Source organism: Lonchura striata, chromosome 18 (assembly GCF_050655825.1).
Source record: "Lonchura striata isolate lonStrDom1 chromosome 18, ASM5065582v1, whole genome shotgun sequence".
Classification (NCBI taxonomy): Eukaryota; Metazoa; Chordata; class Aves; order Passeriformes; family Estrildidae; genus Lonchura; species Lonchura striata.
In genome coordinates this window covers 4912578-4932590 of record NC_140720.1, presented here as the reverse complement: position 1 = coordinate 4932590, position 20013 = coordinate 4912578, and the positions used below count along the sequence as shown (strand labels likewise).

General features: G+C 40.7%; 1 protein-coding gene across 10 annotated transcripts in view; it reads right to left on the bottom strand.

The window, feature by feature from the left end:
• The window catches only part of BPTF (bromodomain PHD finger transcription factor), a 51767-nt gene extending 32255 nt beyond the window's left edge, over positions 1–19512 (bottom strand). For all 10 annotated transcript variants that reach the window (XM_085556686.1, XM_021537125.4, XM_021537116.4 and 7 more), the window contains exons 1-4: positions 18852–19512; positions 7212–8034; positions 525–748; positions 170–370 (exon numbers count right to left, since the gene is read on the bottom strand). In XM_085556686.1, coding sequence (XP_085412812.1) covers positions 170–370; positions 525–748; positions 7212–8034; positions 18852–19497 — 1894 coding nt within the window. In that variant the 5' untranslated portion in view covers positions 19498–19512. The remainder of the gene's footprint in view (positions 1–169; positions 371–524; positions 749–7211; positions 8035–18851) is intronic.
• Positions 19513–20013: the final 501 nt, after the last annotated feature.

Here is a 20013-nt window from a genome sequence, read left to right as displayed (position 1 = left end):
ATTACTTAACAACTCCAACAAAGCACAAAGCAGAAAGGAACTGACAAATATCACCTATCACAGAAATACCTTGGAGAATCATACAAAGAAAGTATTGCATCAACACCTAAATAAATGTGGGGTTCTCTTCACTTAAATGGAGCTGTTAATGCACAGTCAGTTTCTTTACCTTCTGTTCTCTCTTTTTCCACATCTTGCTCACTGTGTGTTTCCTCAATTTTATCCTGGTCTCCAGATTCTTCCTTGTCTCTCTCAGCATCTGTCTGGTCATTATCAACATCACTTTTGGCCTTTTCTGCTTCCTCATCTCCTGTATTTTTATCTTCCACTATTTCTCCTTTTCTTGCTCTGATAATGTCCAAAATTTCGTCTACAATATAAAGCATCTTGTCAGCATGAAACAACAAACCACCTACAGAGCCACAAAGCACAAATAACATGACATAAATCCTGCTTCTGATGTAAGATAAACTAGATTTGATTCAAAGTGCAGCATCTATTCCCATTACACAAAATATTCCTACCATTTGCTGCAGAAAGGAAAGACTTGTTGCTGCCCCTTGCTTTGTTTGTAAGGTCTTCTGTCACATCCATGTGCCGATGAATTTCTTCACGCATCTCGTCCAGGGTTTTGCATAGGTCAGCTTCCCAGTAATCCTTGTCCAGGCATTCAATTAACTCTGCCAGCTGGATCTTTGTGCTGTAGTACCAGATCTTCTTATCCTTCTCACTTTCTGAATCTTCCTCTCTGTAGGAGTATTTTAAAAATATTGACTTTAAAATATCTGGATAAATGACAAAAATTGCTATCACCTGCTTTCTGCAGAGCACTACAAAATGTCAATACCTGAGTGCGAATAAACAAATCACATTGCTCATATGCACCCAGTTTAATATCAATATTCCTTTCTTGTTTCCTTCCCTTTCTTCATCGCCTCAGTTCTCATGGCAACTTCCTCAGGAAAGCTTTGAAGTCTCCTTAAAACTGGTTTGTCCAATCTGACAACAAGATGTATTCTTATTATGTTTACTATTTCTGTAACCAGTAATTTACTACTAAGTCTGAAATAATTTTTAAGTCCAGAATCCATAATGGTAGCTTCTAATAGCATATTCAGGAAAATACACAGTTAGAAAATTCAAAGTATAGAATGTCACATTCATAAAATATTTTATATTGGCATCCTAGAGCACCCACCTGTGAGAGAGCACCGGTAAGGAATGAGTCATAATACAGCCCCTTTGAAAAGATCAAGGGATTTCCACATTTTCAATCTGCAGTACTCATGACCACATGAATCCAGAATTATTGGTGCTAACAGCACCTCAGCAGGGCCACAGAGCCAAGGGAGCTCCAGCAATACCCCAGGTAACAGGCTCTCCTGGAGCCTGCAGGGCACAGGGAGGATGCTCCAAGTGGCTCTGCAGCTGCTGGATTTCAGCTTGGCTTGGTCCACCCTGGAGAGCAGCAGTAGCCAGATCCAGACTGGCATGAGCCCATCCACTCATTTCCACAGCACATCCCAGTGCTCCCCACACCGTGTGGGTGCCACTGATTGCCAGCCTGGCCCTCACCTGGGCAGAGGAACTAAACTATTGCTGCACTTGCACCCCCTGTTCCAGCACTGCAGGCCTGTGGCTCACTGAGAACCCTAAGCCAGAGTGCTGACAGCAATGGGAAGCTGACTGTAAATCTCAAAGATCTGCCCTTGTGGGCTTTGTTGCAGGTTCCTCTCTACTGGTTCCCTTCCTGTAGCTTTTACATTAAAAATGGCACAAATTGGCTTCAGGGATTCAGAAGGACAAACAACCTTAAGGCAACTTGATTGTTGTTGATCTACTGCCTCCCACTCTGTATTTGAGAATATTTGCAACTCAAACAGAACACTACTGAAATAAGGTGGTTGTGAAGTTAATATAGGCAGTATTATACAAAATTCAACTACTAACTTGTCACAACCATTATTACAGAACAGACTTTTGGTTTTGATCATAAAATCTGGTATTCTGCAAAGAAACTTGCATCTCTCTCATAAAGGCCTTTGCTCATGAAAAGCAACTTATTCTGCTTCACCCATTTATTCCTCTAAACTGCCAAAATCCCATTAGTTTTAACCACACCAACCTGTTACATTTGACAAGTTTTCTCAGAAAACAGCTCATTTCAGAAAGACTGTCATGTACAACACCAAAATCTAACAGCTGAACACTGACAATCATTCAACTCTATGGAATATTCTAGGCCTGTAAACTTCCATGTCAAAGAAAAATTACTGTTTAAGCCATGTTTCCTCTAAACCAAGAGTTATTTACTAACAACAATAGGAATGACAGCACTTTCATTACTGGTGGTGAACAAAGGCCACAGAGGAGGAAGATAAAGGCAAACATCCAAAAACCAAGATGGGGGGGGATATGAGAATGCAAGAATAGAGCTTTACACAGTGAGAGGAAATAAAAGGATGAAAAAAAAATGCTTAACTACAAAGGACAGGGAATGTGTGCCTTCTGAGCTTTCCCTGGCAAGTGCCCAAGGGAAATGGCAAGTGCAAGACCCTGGTAGAGCAGCAGTTGTAAGGCTCCTGTACTCCTGTAGAATATGATGCTGTTATTATTCTATTTCTTAACTGACCAAAAAGGGAACTTGAATCTTTCATTTTGAACCCCTCTTGTTGTAGCTGTTACAGGATTACTTGCTAGAGAGATAATGCCATTTATACATCCTCTTATATGACCTAGATGTGCAACAATATAAATGCTTTATATAGAATGAGAGAATCACTTTGGCTGGAAAAGACCTTTGAGATCAAATCTGACAATATATTCTCATCTCTCCAAGAGGAAAGGCTGTGCCTGCATCCATCTGCCAGAGAAGCATCTTGTACATATTGCTTCTATTTTCATGGTGATCATCCAAGTGTTTTCTTATTTTCATGTTTCTCCCCATTCAGCAAAGCTGAGACTGCTCCTGGTGCACTAATGCAGCCAGGGTGAGTATGTGTGTCACCTGAACATCCCAAGCAGCATCTGGCTTTTCCCATCAGCCCCATCTATTTTAGGTTTGCAAGGTTCCATTGGACTGAAAAGCAATTAACTGCTGTTTTCAGTTTCCCTGGATAACTCAAGAAAAAGCCTTCAGCACCACTAAAAGTTTGCAGTATTGCAGACCAGTAAACCCTGAGGCTCAGTGTGCAGCTGAGACATCAGACCACCAAGAGTATTCTGCAGAAAGCACCTAGAACTGATCCCTCCATGTGTGATTTGAGTTCTGCCCATTAAAGAACTGCTCAGATAATAATCTAGAGACAGACAATAAGGCTATCCAAGAGTATTTTAATACCCTTCTACTTCATTTATATCAGGGTTTGAGCATAAAGTTTGTTTTGAGCTGAAGACTATCACAACCTTAACAAGAGAATTTCAGGAATTAAAGAGTTTTCTCTTGAAAAAGCACAGACAGAATGTGAAATGGCACAAACTGATTGGTCTGTGTGCTTACACCAAACTCATCTCTGGCCAGACTTCTTTCCAAGATTCAGATGTGTGCCAGGGGAAGACTTGGAGTACACAGCAGGAATCATTCCATGCAATCCATTTTGGCCAACTTAGATAAGACTTAAATTAACGATTATATAATTCCAACTAACTTTCCCTTAACATCTTCTTGTGTTTACTAAAGGGACACAACTTTTATCCTCTGAAGAGATCAGAGGGGCTGTCATAAAAAGATGGAAATATCCAAGGCTGCACAAGGACCAGTTCCCAACATTTTTCTCGGCCAGTCCAGACAGATTTGCCAGCTTGGTGCTGGACAGGGGGACTCAGCTGAGTCACACACAATATGTGAGGGAGAAAAGAATCACATGACTATTTCCTACCTCTTTCAGCCTCCTTGGCTGCCAGGAACTATTCACTGGCAGGCTGCAGAGACAAGTTTAAAAACTGATAAAAGTGACCTAGAAGATAATTAAAACTTTCAAGTAAGGTGATATCAAAATATTTAGTACTAGTAGTAGTCGCAGATACATCCTAAATTCCATTATGATAAAGTTGGAAACTGAAGAATTCAGGAAAATGTTTAAAGCAATCTATTCAAATGAAGACCCAAACCCTTGTTAATTAACTGGAGAAAATAGAGGAGGACTCTCTAAGAACATAAACAGCATGACAAATCTTTCAGAAAAAAAGCTGAAACTGCTTTTGTCTGTTGAGGAAGATCCATACAACTCAGGAATAACAATGTGTGTCCTATTTCTGCTATCAAAATGAAAGCCGAAGAGTGTTTCATTATCTTCTTTTGCAGATAATTGCTAAATCCAAAGCATCTCAGTATTTCTATGATGATATACTTGTTAAAACACTGCAGCAGTTTAGAAGGACAATGCAAGTCAAAGTCCCAAATTTCCTGAGTTAATAACTTGCAAAATAATCTTCACAAGTAAAACAAATGCAATTGACCCAGAAGCATTATCCTTAATTTGTAAACAGCTTGAAACAAAAACATCAAGAATTAATTTGCTCTTGGCCTGTTTTTTGTTTTAATCTTATTGATATTTGTTCATGAGGAGACTCCTTCAGTGTCCATTTTTCCATCTCTGTGAAACAGAAGAGGTGGAAAATAGAAACAAACACACAATGATGGGCTTAAAACAGGCAAGTGATGGAAATAAAAGTATCAGGGAACAAACCTACAAAACCCTTTAAAAGGTAGGAAAACCAGCAGTAGGTTGGATTTATGACATTTAAGGGGGGAGAGGGGAGAAGAAGTAAAAAGCTCTGAAAACCCTTTTGAGAAACAAAACCACAAAAAATTTAGGATTTCAGTTCTCTAATCCTCCTGGGCAGAATTTCAAATTGGTATTTGTGCAGATTATTTTTAGATCTATTAGTTTCCTCTGATACATTTGATCACATGGCATTGGGGAATATACTCTATTCCTTTTAATAAAGTTGATATGATAATATAATTTCATGAATCTCAGGTTTTAGCATTTGGCACTTATCCCTTAAGTTACCCTTCAGTTATCCAAGATATCAGGTGTGGTTTGATCCTGTTCAGTGTGTATATATAAATAAATAAGTAAATATATGCAAAAAGTTGGGTTTGCAATACAGCATGCTTATTGAATTTGAAAAATGAAAGTACAGAGTTTAATGTCTATGTGAGTTATTAAAGTTGCATTTCCCTGGAATTAAATTGTGCACTACTTTTGCCCCCTTATGATACAATTTGCCCACAGAACACCTAAAAGCAATACAAAATATTGTTTTTTAAAAATTCAATACATTTAACTTCTGAAGATGTCTCTTCTAAATGCAGTTAAAATTACTACCAATGTGCTAGAAAGAAACAACTCTCACACGTGCAGATTTCAAAGGATCACGAAACACCTGCATGATTCATTTTAGTTTGAAGTATGTTGAAGTATTGCCTGTATCAAAACCTTCTGAACATCAAATACTCCACTTCACTGGGAAAAAAAAACATTGTTTCACAGATCAAGTTTGGTTAAAAATAATTACCTATCTGCCTACATACAGGGAGGAAACAAAGTCTGCTCATTTATCTCAAAATCCTCAGTTATGTGAATTTTTTAATGTTAATTCCCAGACCTCTGCCAGTACAGGAGAGCAGTGAAGATAAAACCATCTTTAGAATAACTTTTTCCTCAAGAGTTTGTGGGGGAAGATACAAAACCAAGGCAGAGGTAACCCTAAATTATTAAAGCACAAGTAACTAGAGCAAAAATAATCCCAGTTACGTGTCCTTTACAACCAGGCTCTTTGTGAAAATCAAAATTTCAACACATTTTCTGAAAACAAAAGGTAGGAAATTCTGTATGAAGCGATGGAATAATTGGGATATCAGCAGCTTCAGGTGCTCATCACATCCTGGTGAACCACCTCAATGATCCACCCTTACTGTGGAGTATAAACATGCAGCATATATATAGCAAAAAAGAAGAGTATAAAAGATTCCCTGCATCCTTTGAAAGGTTACTTGGCATTACTGTGACATTTATAACACAGAGAAACTAAAAAAGATCAAACATGGACTCCTTTTTTAAGAATATGAAAGAAGAGCACAGGAAACAGAGCAGAGATAATTAATACTTAAAGCATCAGCTGACAATACTCCAGAGAAACAGCCCCACATTTTAAAGGAATACCATGAGCCCTTAGAAGTGTCTTCTTTGCAAGATGTAACACCATCAGCAGACCTCACAGTCCCTTTTAAACACACTGGCTACTATCTTAACATTCACTGTAACCTGCTTTGTATGAAATTATGTTAAGGTACCCAGCTGTGGTTTATTTTCTCTGTAACACTGAAAGGAAAATTGTGTTTCTGTGTTTTGAAGCTCTGCTAAAACCTCTATTTCTCCTAATTTAACAATAGCATTGATCTTACTTAAATATTGTTTCTCCTCCACTATGAGAACAATTAGATAAGAACAGTCTTTTATGAGAAAACCAATCTGCAGCCATTTTCCTGTGAAAAATTAATTTCAGATTCAACTTTTCAGGTAAAATCCGGGGCACAATGTCCTCACTAGCAAAGGTTTGATTCCTATTAATATTTTGAGGTACATTTTATCTTGAGACCAACCAGTAACAAGAAATTGTGTGAAACACACACAGTACCTCCCTTGAAGACAGGCATGATTTTCTACGGTGACTTTCTCTGCACTACAGAACAACTTTCAATGCAACATTTTCTGCATTTCTAGGAACAATGAATTCCTTTGAGCACCTCTGAAAGTTTCAGCTTCAAAGGCAGAGCATAAAACTGGTACCAGAACCTGGCAGCAAAACACTGCTTAAGCAGGTGACAGACCACAAGTGGTCTCCTAGACACCATATAATCATAAAAAGAATCAAACTTCTTTTCAGTAATTTCTACAAGAAACTGGGGAGTTTTCATTAGTATTCCCTTTCTTTGCCTCACATCCATGTGTTTTAGGCACATTACTATTAAGCCTGAGGTCCTGTTTTTATGTCCTTTTTATGCATAGATTATAAGAATAGTAATTTTGGATAAATATGGATTATTTACATGGTCTTTAGTAATCTCCTTACAAAACAGCAAACAACAGCTTTATCTAAAGGAAGAAGAATTTTAAGATGGTAACAGCAATTTAAATATTTAAATGATGTATTAAAACCATGATATTATTGTTCAGAAACTATGCAGTGATTAGCTCACTTACATGATGATTCTCCTGTTCAGGAACCAGTATTTCCGCCTGTGCCTGTCGTATCCAATAGGTTCGTGTCGGATGTACGGTTTGTTTTTTTGGATTTCAGCCACACAGTCAGTCACTCCAGGCACCTTATGTGCCACGCAGACCTCGCACTGCCACTCGTCTTCGGGCACCTCCTCCAGGGGGGGTTTCACACACTCCAAGTGGTACACGGCCGAGCAAGTCTCACAGCAAAGCAAATCCCCAAGTTTGTGACAAACCCTACAATGATCATCATACTGAATAACACCTTCTGACATTAACTCCTCACGTGCAATGTTTGTGGTAAGAAACTGATCCACTAAGAACTGCAGAACTTTGATTTTATTCTCTACTGGTCCATAAGGATAGTCCTCTGTCTCTTGGTAAGGAAGAACATGATGGTATTCCTTGTCACTCTCACAATATACCCGCAGAACCTCTGGCCACGTCATTCCATCTATGAAATACAAAGTGGAATTAACGCTATCTTTGAGGTCAGCAGGTCCAAAGGTAGTATTTGAAGTGTCTTCTTCACGTAAAACTGCTTTTAACAGCACTATATGCATCTCTGCCATAAGTGTGCACTGCTCTTGACTTACCAGAGCAGCACAGAAGTCCTCAAAACGAAAAGGAGAGAGGCGCAAAACAGTGCCAAAGTTCCTTAGTACCTCATAGATGGCAATAACATTCATTATGTGCTCACTAGGCACCATTAAGTCCTCTGAGGATTTAGGAAACTCCAAGGGTGGGATATCTTTTTCTTCCAATATTGGAGAACGAGGACGATGTGCTCTCTGTCTTCTCCTACCTGGAATAAGAAACAACAGTAAGAATTTTGCTGTTCACAGGTCAACATGTTTGAACATCTATCATTAATCACTGTGTTAACATTCTGAACTAATGCAAATTGAGGCTTCACAAGCTTCACAGTTACATAAATGTGTTAATTCAGCTAATCATCTTATATTTTAACTAACAGTATGAAAATAAAACACAAGATAACTGAAGCTTTGCTTTAGACACATACAGGAATTGCATTTCCCATACAACATACATCCACTGAAGCTTTAAAATTAAATCTAGAAGTGTAATTGTTTAAGTTACTTTAAAAAAATGACATTTCCTGCAGCCAAAAAATATTTTTTTCTCACTTTTATCCAACATGACTAGTTTAAACCTGAAACATCAAGCTCCAAACAGGTATTTAGTATTAAGTGATTGTCAGTTATTCTCCACTCCAGCAAGGGCATCCAGGAAAGTTCATTCCAAGCAGATATCATACGACATCAGTTTCAACCAAATTAAAAACAAAAGAGAACCTAAAGTGTGTTGCCCACTTCTTTCTAACTAGAATGTTTCTCATGACTACCTACAAACCAATGCCAGAAGGTAAATGTGATGTTTTACAAATATATTTCAAAAATTCTCAATTTCTCAAAACAAACACACACCCCTCCAACCCACTCTCATGCTTCAATAAAACAGGAGCCATATCCACAGAATGAGGAAGTAATATTACAGAAGGACAAAGTTTACCAATAAAAGCTGATCCAAAGAGCTGTTTTACTACCTAAAAGAAAAGACACTGAGCATAATTAATTCAGTCTCAGATGTCAATTCAGATAAGATGCTACACTTCCTTCCCTTGGATTCCACTATCCTTGATGCCAAGCAGAAGGAAAAATAAAAGAGGAATGTTTTTTTAAATGACACTACCTGACAGATGAAATATTTCATCTTCTATCGAAATAACCAACTACATGCAACTATTTCTCAGCTATCAGTTAAAAGCTTTAGATGCACTCATTAAGCTTATTTCCCTTTATAGAAAAAAACAAGTTGAGAAAATCTCATAAACCATTCATCTAGGTTTAATCCAAGAATTGAGATGAAAACTGGTTTTAAGTCCTCTTACTAAGTATACTAAGATTCTGGTCAACAACTAAATTTCAAAATTACCCATTGTCCATGGACAAGTGTCAGCAGGACACTTCATGCATGGTGAAAAGCCAAATAAAAACTGCAGCTACCCATAGCAGCCATTTCCCACACACACTTCCTTAAAATGGGACATGTATTAAACTTTGTGTGTTCTGACACTGAAGAGTGACACAACTAATAGTCTGGAATTTTAAGATTCTCATTCATAATTTCTTAACCAAATTCTGCACATAACAGACCTCCCCAAAAACTGGTTCAAGGAAATTAAGAGATAAAGTAAGTTCCAGACACCTTGGATGTTACCATTATATGGAAATGGTTCTCTATGGCATTTGTTCAACCCATCCTACTCCATTCAATACTCCCAGAAATACAGAAAATAAGTCTAATGTGGGAGAAAACCTGCTAATGCAGATCCTGCTGAACCTGAAACAGCATCATTAAAATATTAATGAATTGAAAAGGGAGAAAAAAAGTTACCACAGGAAAAAAAAAAAAAAAAGCCACCGCTAAGAAATATATTGATGCACAACAAATGATTACAGAAAAATAAATCAACCCCTAGACTGGTATGGCAAGAAGGCACCAGACACAGTTCTCCCTTTCCCATGTTAAAGAATGAAATCTGGTACAACAAATTACACACCAAACAATATAGAAGATGAACTGCAAGATGTTTCCATTACTGAAGTAACTAGTCAACCTCATCTGTGGATAAAAATAACTTTCCAAGTTCGAGTTCTGACTGTGGAAAGTGAAGGAATGCTTCTATGACTGTCTTCCAACATGCCTCTGCACTAATAAATGGAAAAAGTTTAATCATGGCAAACACACAAAGACAAAGGAGTTTCACAGCCAGGCACAAAGCAAGTGTTCTCTAGATTAAACTCAACTTTTCTATCAACATGATCCAAATCATATGTACATAAGCCATTTAATTAAAAGACCCCAAAGCAAAAGAAGGCATGCTCACACAAGAAACCACTTTGGGGTCCTGAAGCTTCCTTCAACATTGCAGTCCCAGTTGGCCATGCAGGACACCACCACAGAACAGATATTCTGAAATCACTGACGGCCCTCACAGAGTCCAAATATGACAAAAGCCAGCAGAGCTATCAACCAGGATTCCATCTGTAGCAGAAAAATGTGTCTGCCACACAGTAATGCCATTAAACAATCCTTCAAGAAAATGAGCAGCAAGGCGGTTAACCCTGCTTTACCTGAACTAATGAGAAGTGACAAATCCCCCCAGTAATTTTTAGACAAAGATAAACCAGAGTGAAGGTCTAGTGCTGGAAAAAAAAATGGATTCCAAACACCAGTTTCCTGATGTCTCATTACCATGAGATAAGCATGGTATGGAATCACAGAATCATTAATGTTGGAAACATCTTCAAGATCAAGCCCAACCATCTCAGCCCCACCACCATGTCCTCAAGTGCCACATCCACACATTTCAGAACACCTCCAGGGGTAGTGACCTACACTAATTTCCTGAGCAGCCTGTTCCAGTGCTTTACAACCCTTCAGAAAAACAAAATTTCCCAATATATAATCTAAACATGTGCTGGTGCAACTTTAAATCACTTGTAGATTTGTCACATGAAATTAATAGGGGCATAAAAAAAATAATTTAAAGCAAGGCATTCCTAATATGTTCTGAAAAAGTTAATCTCTAACACTTCCTCTTACAAAGGAAGCACATTGGTACTATTACAGATCTAGAAGAAATGTGTTATCAGGATATAAATGTGTCATAATAGCATAATAAAGAATTGTACTTAGGTGCAAGCACCATACAACCCTGTGGCTGCATTAGTCACACCATTCCATCTCCTACTTAAATCAATTTGTGAATTTTCATGTTTGTTTTGGTATAAAGAACAGAAATTTCAAAAGCAATAATAAAACAGACAATAGGAAAAGCAGACTGGATTATAAAATGTGTGCTTCATTTTTTAGGCCTCACAGTTGCAGCACATTATGATATTGTGCACCTCAATGCTCCCCATCCACACTGCAAACCACACACCACAGCTCAAGAGCTCAAATAATTTCTCTTTTTGGACACTGAACTGCTCTGAACAATTCTCAACTAAATATAAACTGGTTTCCAGAGCTAAAAAAGGCAAGTATTCAAAGATGCAGAATATTTTAGAAAGAAACTGTATTTTTCTCAAATTACTTGATGGCACAGCATTTAAAATCTTTCTATGCTGGCTTTTTTTCTTTCCAATTTCACTTTCAATTTGTTATTAATATTCTCTGTACTGGAGATGAAAAGAATTTGAAGTAGAGGAGTCAAAAACTGTGATTTGGATATTCAGAAATTCCCAGCAATTTGTGCTTAAATGTATTACTGGCCAATACATCAACTGTGATCTCAAGAAACACTCAGACACCTTAAAAAAAATCCTCAAAAGTCCAAACCAACAAACCCAAGCAATCTAATAATCTTCAGTGAAAAAAATGGACATTTTCTGCCAAGGTGCTCATAAATCTTGAAGCATTGCAAGTGGCTGCTCAACTGAAATTAAAAGTGCAGGTCAATGAAAAATATAATGATGTCAAGGTGCTACAAGTCTCTTTTTTGAGCTGAAATGTTGGTATTTTACTGGTTGGGTGGATAACCTTTCTTCACTGCTGGTTTTTTAGTGTGCTGAAACCCTCACAGCTCACCCTGCTTTGGAGCACTTCCACCTCCTGCCTGCGTGAGGGTTTTTGAAGACCACAGTCCATGTTTACCCAACTGTGTCTCATAAACATACAAAAAAAAAAAAATCCCTCAAACATTGACAAATGTCTCCCTACAATAAACATATACAATTGTAAAGCTCTTCAATTTCAAAGACAATCTTCTTTTTCATGAGGCAAGTGAGCCAATATTTAAATTCGACATTCAGTGGCAGACACAAAAACCCATAGCCCAACAGAGAATTCTGGTCACTTCAAACTAGAATGAAGTTTAAATTATTTAAGAGATACTAGGATTTGACAACTTTTTTTTTTTTTTTTTTTTTTTTTAACTTGCTGTCACTTGTCAAGGGTTTGGCCCCCATGGAGAATTTTTGTTTCAAATAGAAATTGCAGTATGTACTACTTTGTTTAACCCCAAAACCACCAAGAGGATTGCAGAGCAGGTGCACTGGCAGGTTACTTTTCCTTTAAGCACCATCACCTGACTGACCAGACTTTAAACTGAATTTTCATGTAACTACTCTAAATTCAAGAAATTTAGTCTCAATTTACCCACACTGAAGTTTCCCAAAACATACTCAAGTTTTACTATATGCAAATTAGATACTTCTGAGACAGTTAAGATGCAGAAACTAAGTCTTTGAATCAAATTTCACCTCCAAGTTTGAGGCAGTACAAAGGCAGAAAACGTCCATTTCTACACCACTCAAATTACATAGCTTTATTTGGTGGAAAAAAATTGATTTGCCAATAGCCTCCTGCTGCCACAGCTGGAATATTGACAGGATCCAGATCCCCTGGAGTGTCTGAGCACTATATTTCTATCAAGCACAAGCTTCTTAAAAATGGCAAGTTCTTCACCACAAAAATCACCAAAATCCAGTTTTGCCTGGTCTCACTGACGTTAAACACCCCTCCCCTCCAGCACATGTAGCCTTTCAGCCCAACATATTTCAGGTACTGGACTGTTGGATGGACATCCTACAGAACAAGTATTACAAATATTCTGCCAGAACCACTGTCTTGTTTAAACAGGGACAGAGTGGTGGCTGCATTGGTCTGACCTAAAAAATAAACACTGGTTCCAGTCTCTCTTGACTTGAAAGTTCACAACTGGTCTCATTTCTCTTCTCTCAGAACTTTCTCTTCCTCATCATTCCTCAGCACTTGGGCTCTCCAGCTCAGAGCTCCTGCTCACAGCGGCCATGGAGAGGATAAGCTTGGTAGGAGCATTGGGGAGAGAAAAGAGACCAAGGAGTTTCAGATACTTCAGCAACCTGTCACAGGGTGGGGGAAATATAGAACAAGCCCCCACCGCTCCAGTCACATTCCACTAACTGACCCCAGAAAAGACTTCCCGTTTTCCCCAAAAGAAGATTTACATTTTGGCTTCAAGTTCCACAAGCCATGTCAAACCACACTACTCTTACATGAAAGTCCATCTTTAGTAAACTAGAACTGGGCTGGTTTTCTTTTCCAGATTGTGAGTCACTGCAAAAACTTCTCAACATAAAGACCAGCAGCCAGTTATATACAATGTCCTGGGAGCACGAGCACTCCTTAGAGAAGATGCCCTCTCCTACATTCTCCTTCCTTCTGAAAACTTTGCCTTTTTACTGCCCTCAGACTGAGACCCTCCTATTTTGGTTTGGTTTTAATAAACACACATTTGCTGTCCATATTATTGCTTTGCACCAGGCATGTTTCAAATGGGACTGCAACACACGAGTTTTTGTTAGATATCACTGAGAAAACTAGAAAACACTTGATGACAACACGTAAGAGAACCTTTTTTTGGTGTTCCTTCTTTCCTTTCACAGCAGAATGCAGAAACTGGATAGAGCTGCATGTTTGCCACAGCAATATCCAAACTGGTTCTTTAATTAAAAGTCAACCTCTTGGGAGAACATTTGCTCAGCTTCCACCAAAGAAAAAACAGCAGTAAAATGAATGAGTTCAACTAAAAATAAGAATATATTATGAAAAGTAGTGCCAAAAGAGAAAAATCTAAATATTTTTCTTGGGATGGGCTGAAATTAAAGGCTTTGACTTTCACAAAACACCTTCTTCCCTTTTAAAAATGCCAACATGAAAATATTTCTAATATTCACACTCAAAGAGTCTCTTCCAGAAAAATTTTCTAAAAGAATAAGATGCATTTGTAACTACTTGTAGGTGCAGCTCCAATTTGAATATAACTCCGCAGTAATCACACCTAACCCAAATTTATTTTAGTCCTGAGAAAAGAAAAATCCAGTCATAAATAAAACTTAAAAACAAAACAAACATTCCAAATGAGGTATTCCAAGCACCAAAAAAGCTTTGGAAGTTGAAACACAAATTAAAAAATCACTGTTTAGTAGACTAGATCCTGAGTGCACTCACATCACACAAATTCTCACATGTGTTCCTAAAGTAAAGTTTGACTCCTGCCTTGCCTTGTACAAAAGTAGGTCTTTATGTTCTTTTGAAACCAAAACTTTTGGCTGCTTCCTTTTTCAGTTTGTACACCTGTCAGCATACACTTTAAATCAAACTAGGGTTCTCGACTGATTTTACTTTTAAGAATTTAATTTCCCAAGTTTATGGCCAGCAGCACTCCCTCAGGACGCAGGAATACAAACCCCCCCACGTTCTATGGAATCATTTTAACATTTGGATAACTAATGCAAATGCAAGACAAGCTGCAGGTGAGATCACTCTGAGAAGGACTCAGAGGCACAAGCCCTTTGTGCCTAGAACCCAGCAAAGGAAAAAACTCCACAAAACCACAGGTAGCATGCAAAATGATTCTCAGGAACAGTTAGACAATTTCTTGGGACACACTCAGGATAAACTTTTATAACTAATAAGCTGATAAATAATTTAAGAAGTTAGTGAGCCCTGAAAGCCAGTCCCAGCCTACTAAAATCCACATTTATCCACTTTACACCTGTTCTATGCAACACAATGAATGCTTACAGAATTTTACTGCAGATCTACAAAAAAAGTTTGCTCAATAAAGTCACTGCAGCACACTATCCTTTACAACACACATACTTTGATAAGGGCGAGGTATTTGCTGCTCAGAGCTTCCGAGATGACTGACAAAGCTCACTTCAGCTAAGTTGCCAATTTACAAGTCAATGCAGCAGGATCAGCCCCAGATTTACTCCTCTGGCCTTCTACACAATTTCTTTGTTAAGAATCTCTGCTACATTTTCCAAGACTGGCATGACCAATTAGTGATCCTTCTGCCCAGAGTACAAATCAAAGTGCAGATGGCTAAATGGTAAAATAAGAGCATGCCAGGTTTAATTTAGAGAAGAGGGTAGCCCAGGTAAGATGTTTGGTAGGCTGGTAAATCTTCTCACACGGCAGACAAAAGAGGCTGCATATCTTAATGTTGTATCTCAGTGTCTCCACTTAGACAATTCTTCACGAGCATGAAAACGTGTTCAAAAAATTACTACAGGCACACCAAATGCAGCACCTGGTTCCCAGCTAAATTCTTTCACTCTGAAGATAAAAACACACTGTGAAGTAACTGGTTATCAGAAGCAATGGTCAGCCCCTGCAAATGCTCAGGCAAACAAAATCCTATTATTTATTGTATTTTAAGATAAATATTTTGTCTCTCAACTCCAGTGTTATTTGTTTGTTTGACAGATGATCTCAGCTGAAATCTAGGTCTATGGCTCTTCCTAAAACTAGTTTTCTGGTGAAGAAAAATCAATAAACAAAAAATGAAGGACTTCTAGGCATCCTGATTAAAGCCGCCTCTTAAAATTCTGCAACATACGAAAAATACTTAGTAACTATAATGCAACAGTGACAATCCTCAAGTAGAATTCACATTGGACAGGGGATAGCAAAAATGCTTAGTGATACAAGTTATACAGGATACCTTTCCCAACAGTTCATCCACCTTCTGGGGATGCAAAGGGACAAGAGGGAAGGGACATTACACAAACAAAATCCCTCAACCAAAAGTATATCCAGTAGAATAAAAAGAAAGAATTGTTATTCACACAGTATGTTTTTACTGTACCATGACTAAGTGGTATATTAAGCTCTTTCTCTTTTCTATGATTCTGTTTCTTTAAATAGTTTAATAATATTATTTTGTATTACAATAATATTAATTTACTACCATATTATAGTAGAACGTACTCCTTTATCTAAGTTCAAGATAAATCATAAGCTTCCCATCAGAGCACAAAACCTGAGGCCTTCTTGGCCAGAGACATTGCTCTGGGATCTTTTAATTCATTGTTCAACCTAAGTTAGAGAAAACTGTAGCAAGTCCATCCCCCATTTAAGTGGGATGTAATTTACCTGTAAAAGCTTGGTTGGCAGGAGAGTTTGACTGGGATGGCACTTATTCAATACCCAGCTCTCAAAAATACTCTTCAGCCCTTAAAAGTACATCCTGGAAGTGGCTGGAGGGTAAGGGGAGAAGGATTGCTCATCATCTCTTCTGGTAAAAAAACCTGCCAATTCCGTCAGGAGCCAGCTCAAGCCCAGGGAGGAGAGGAGACGCTCCTTGGAGCCCTGCAGCTCAGCACAGGAGCTCTGTCACTGTGTTACACTCTGCCTGGCTCCAAGACAAGGATATGAAATAACCCCTGTATCTAAACACAGCTAAGGACCAACTCCGGCTCAGGGTGCACCAAGTCCAGCAGCTCTGGAGCCCCTGGAGGAGACACAACTCCCCAGCCCTGCCTGCTGTGACCTCCTCTGTGCACCGGCCACAGACACCGAGACCCTGATGAGAGACCAACCCTGTCCTGCCGTCAGTGCTGCCCTGAAGGCCGGCATCTCCTGCTGGATTATGCCGAGCCCGAGATTTCCATCAGTGCCACCCTGCACAGCCACGCTGCCAGAGCAGGTGTTTGTCCACGAGAGGCACGGACTGAGCTGCCTGGATGAAAACTTTCTTTGAAGAAGGGCAAGAGCGTGTCTGGGAGGAAGGGAAGGAGGGAGACCTTTAGGCAAACGCTGAACTAATGAGAAGCACCAGCTCATTGCCAAAATAACAATACAAACGTTTTAACTCTCAAAAACTCAGTATAGAGCAAAAGCACCTAAGGATAAAAATGCTTGCACTTACGCTTCTCTTAAGAAAGTTAACTGAAGTCATCCTGACCAAGTGAGAAATAAACATATAAATTATCAAAATGGTTTCTGATACACCTAAATACCATGTAAAACCTGTCTATGCTTGTACAACAATGCACAGAGAGCTATCTTCTGATTTGCCAAAACACAGCACATTTGAAAAATGGCATACACCCATTCTCTGCAGAACTCATTTTAAACATGGATGCTCATGTAAAAAATATTATCCTGACCTAGCCAGTTAAAATCATAAAAATATTATTTCCCTGACATAGGCATTCCCAAAAAAGTAATAAAAATGAAAGTTATCGCAGCTAAGAAGAAAATGGAGAGTTAAAAGTCAGAGAGTATTTTAGAGCTTTTTTTCATTCTGTGAAGCCAGATCTCAATGTTTATGCAAAAAATTTCAATTTGATTGCAGGACATTCCTGCAACAGGTAAACTAACATAATCCAAAAATTTATCTCTAAATAAATTTAGTAAGGTATGTACTTATTTTGATTCATTTAGGTTCTGAAGCATATGGATATAAGTTTAAAAAATATATAGACAAACATACAGAGCTTTTTAAAGTACTATTATGAAGTCAAACAATGAACTGATATCATTAACTCACCAAAATAAAAACAAATGACATATTTAGCAGCCAGTACTTCCCCCGTTTAAAAAGTCATCAGCCAACTACTCGGAACTACATTCCTTTTTTAATTACAATGCAATGCATTCACACCAACAACCTGTTCCTCCCCCCTTCCAAACTGGCCAAATACTGGAACAGCAGTGTCTGCCACCCTGTAGCCCAAATTACCTATAAGTTGAACTACTCTCCTGGTTCAGAGACTTAAAAAAAAAAAAAAAAAAAGAAAGAAAGAAAGAAAATAATAACAAAATAAAATATTCTAAGCTTGAATTCCTTTCTGGAACGAGTTCAAATAAATCCAAAGTGGTTAAGTTTAAATAAAAGAATTTTTGAAGCTTCGTGAATGAACCAATTAAGGACAAGCAGAAATGCAGGCCTTAAAAATTTCCCAAATTTTCTACTAGAATAAAACAAAACAAAACAAAAAAAAAAAATCACAATTATATTTAATGAATTTTAACCCCAACATGAGTTTTAAAGGTTGCCATATCTTAAGATAAATGCAGTATTTAAATGCAAGACATCTGACTCAACCTCCACCTTTTAATCTTTGTTTTGAACTCAGACTAGGTTTACATCCTTGCAATGAGGCCCTGTGCACTTTTCCCCAAACTATAACAATGCAATCTCCATTTTGAACAATGCACCTCATTTCCCTCCTTGGAAAGCTACTTTTGTCTTAAAGCCAGTAGATGCTGGCTCCAGTTATAGCTCTGACCTCAAGAGCCTGAAAATTCTCCGTGTTTACAGTTTTTTGGTTTTTTAAGCCACTTCAACTTACATGTGCTTCCTTTCCTTTCACCATCAAGTTGTATTTGCAAGCACAAGCCAGCCTTTCCTGTGTTTAATTGACAAGACCTCTTTGCAAGTCATGCCTCTCGTTTCCCTCGTTTTTAAATTTAAACTGAATGCTCCACAACACTTCTGACATTGTTTGCAACACGTCCTGGTGGATCGCGCATTTCTGCGGTCACCAGGTTCTCCATGAATATTTGCAAAGCATCCCCTTGTTGCAGCAAGTGCCGCCCGCCCTCCCTGCTCCTCTCCGTGCACGCGTTTGTGAGCATCTTCCAATGCTCCCCGCGTCCCCGGGGTTGCTACCAGTGGTTATCTGCATACCCCTCTCCCTGGGAGTGCTTGCGGGCATCCCTCACATCCTCGCACGGGAGTGCGGACCGTATTTGCCAGCCTAGAGGGAGCATGTGGGGTGCCCTCGACTTGTTTGAGTTCGCCCACGGACTCTCTACCTGGGGTGCTGCTGTAGGTGCTGTGGCTCCTGAAGCTGCTCTCAGTGCAATAACTGGCATCGTCTTCATCCTCCATCTCTTCGGGGTAGTCAGAGTCGTCGTCGTCCTCCTCCTCCATTATCTCCTCCTCCTCTTCCTCCTCGGAGTCCTGGTTATCCTCGGGGTCTCCCTCCTCCTCCTCCTCCTCGGACACCATGCTCTCCTCCTCCTCCTCCTCCTCGCTCTCATGATCGTCGTACACCACTTTGCTGATGCTCCTCCTGGACGAGGCAGCCCTGCCTTGGCTGTTGCAGCTGCCTCCTGCGCCTCCTCCTCCCCCTGCTCCTGCCGCCCCGGCCCTGCCCCTGCCCTTACCGCCGCTGCCTCCCCCACCGGGGGTGCTGCCGCCGCCGCCGCCCGCCTTCCTCTTGCCGCCCCCCCTGGGCGAGGCGGCGGCGGCGGGCGACGAGGCCTGGGCAGCGCCGGCTCCCTTCTGCTTGGGCCCCGCCGTCTCCGCCTGGGCCGCGGCCGCCCACCTGCCGCGGCTGCTGCCGCGCTGCCGGGAGCGCAGCCCGCCGATGGGGCCTGCCGGGGCCGGGGCGCTCGCCGGAGCGGCGGCCGCCGCCGGCTGCTGCTGCTTCGGCGGCCTGCCGCGCCGGCCCCGCATCGCTGGGCGCTGGCCGAGGGGGAAGGGAGGGGAAGGGCGGCTCGGGAGGGCGCTCGGAGTCCGGACAGGCGGCTACGGGCAGGCTCCGCGCCCCGCGGAGGGCGCGGGGCCGGGGCGGGGGGGGGGCCGGGCCGAGCTGGCCGCGGCTCAACGCGAATCGCCGGCGCCCCGCTCCGGATCGCCGCCGGCCGCCATCTTGTTCCCCGCCTGCGCCTCGGCCGCTCCGCGCTGACTGGGGGAAGCGGCACCAGGCCCCGAGCGCCTCACGTGACCGCCGCGCCCGCCGCCGCCGCCAGGGGGCGCGCCCGCCGCGGCCGTGAGGGAGACGCCGCGACGGGGCGGCCCCGCGACCCCCGCGCCCGGCACCGAGCCCGGCACCGACACCAAACCCAGCCGAACCCGCACCCGGCACCGACACCAAACCCAGCCGAGTCCGCACCCGGCACCGACACCAAACCCAGCCGAGTCCGCACCTGGCACCGACACCAAACCCAGACCGAAACCGAACCCGGCACC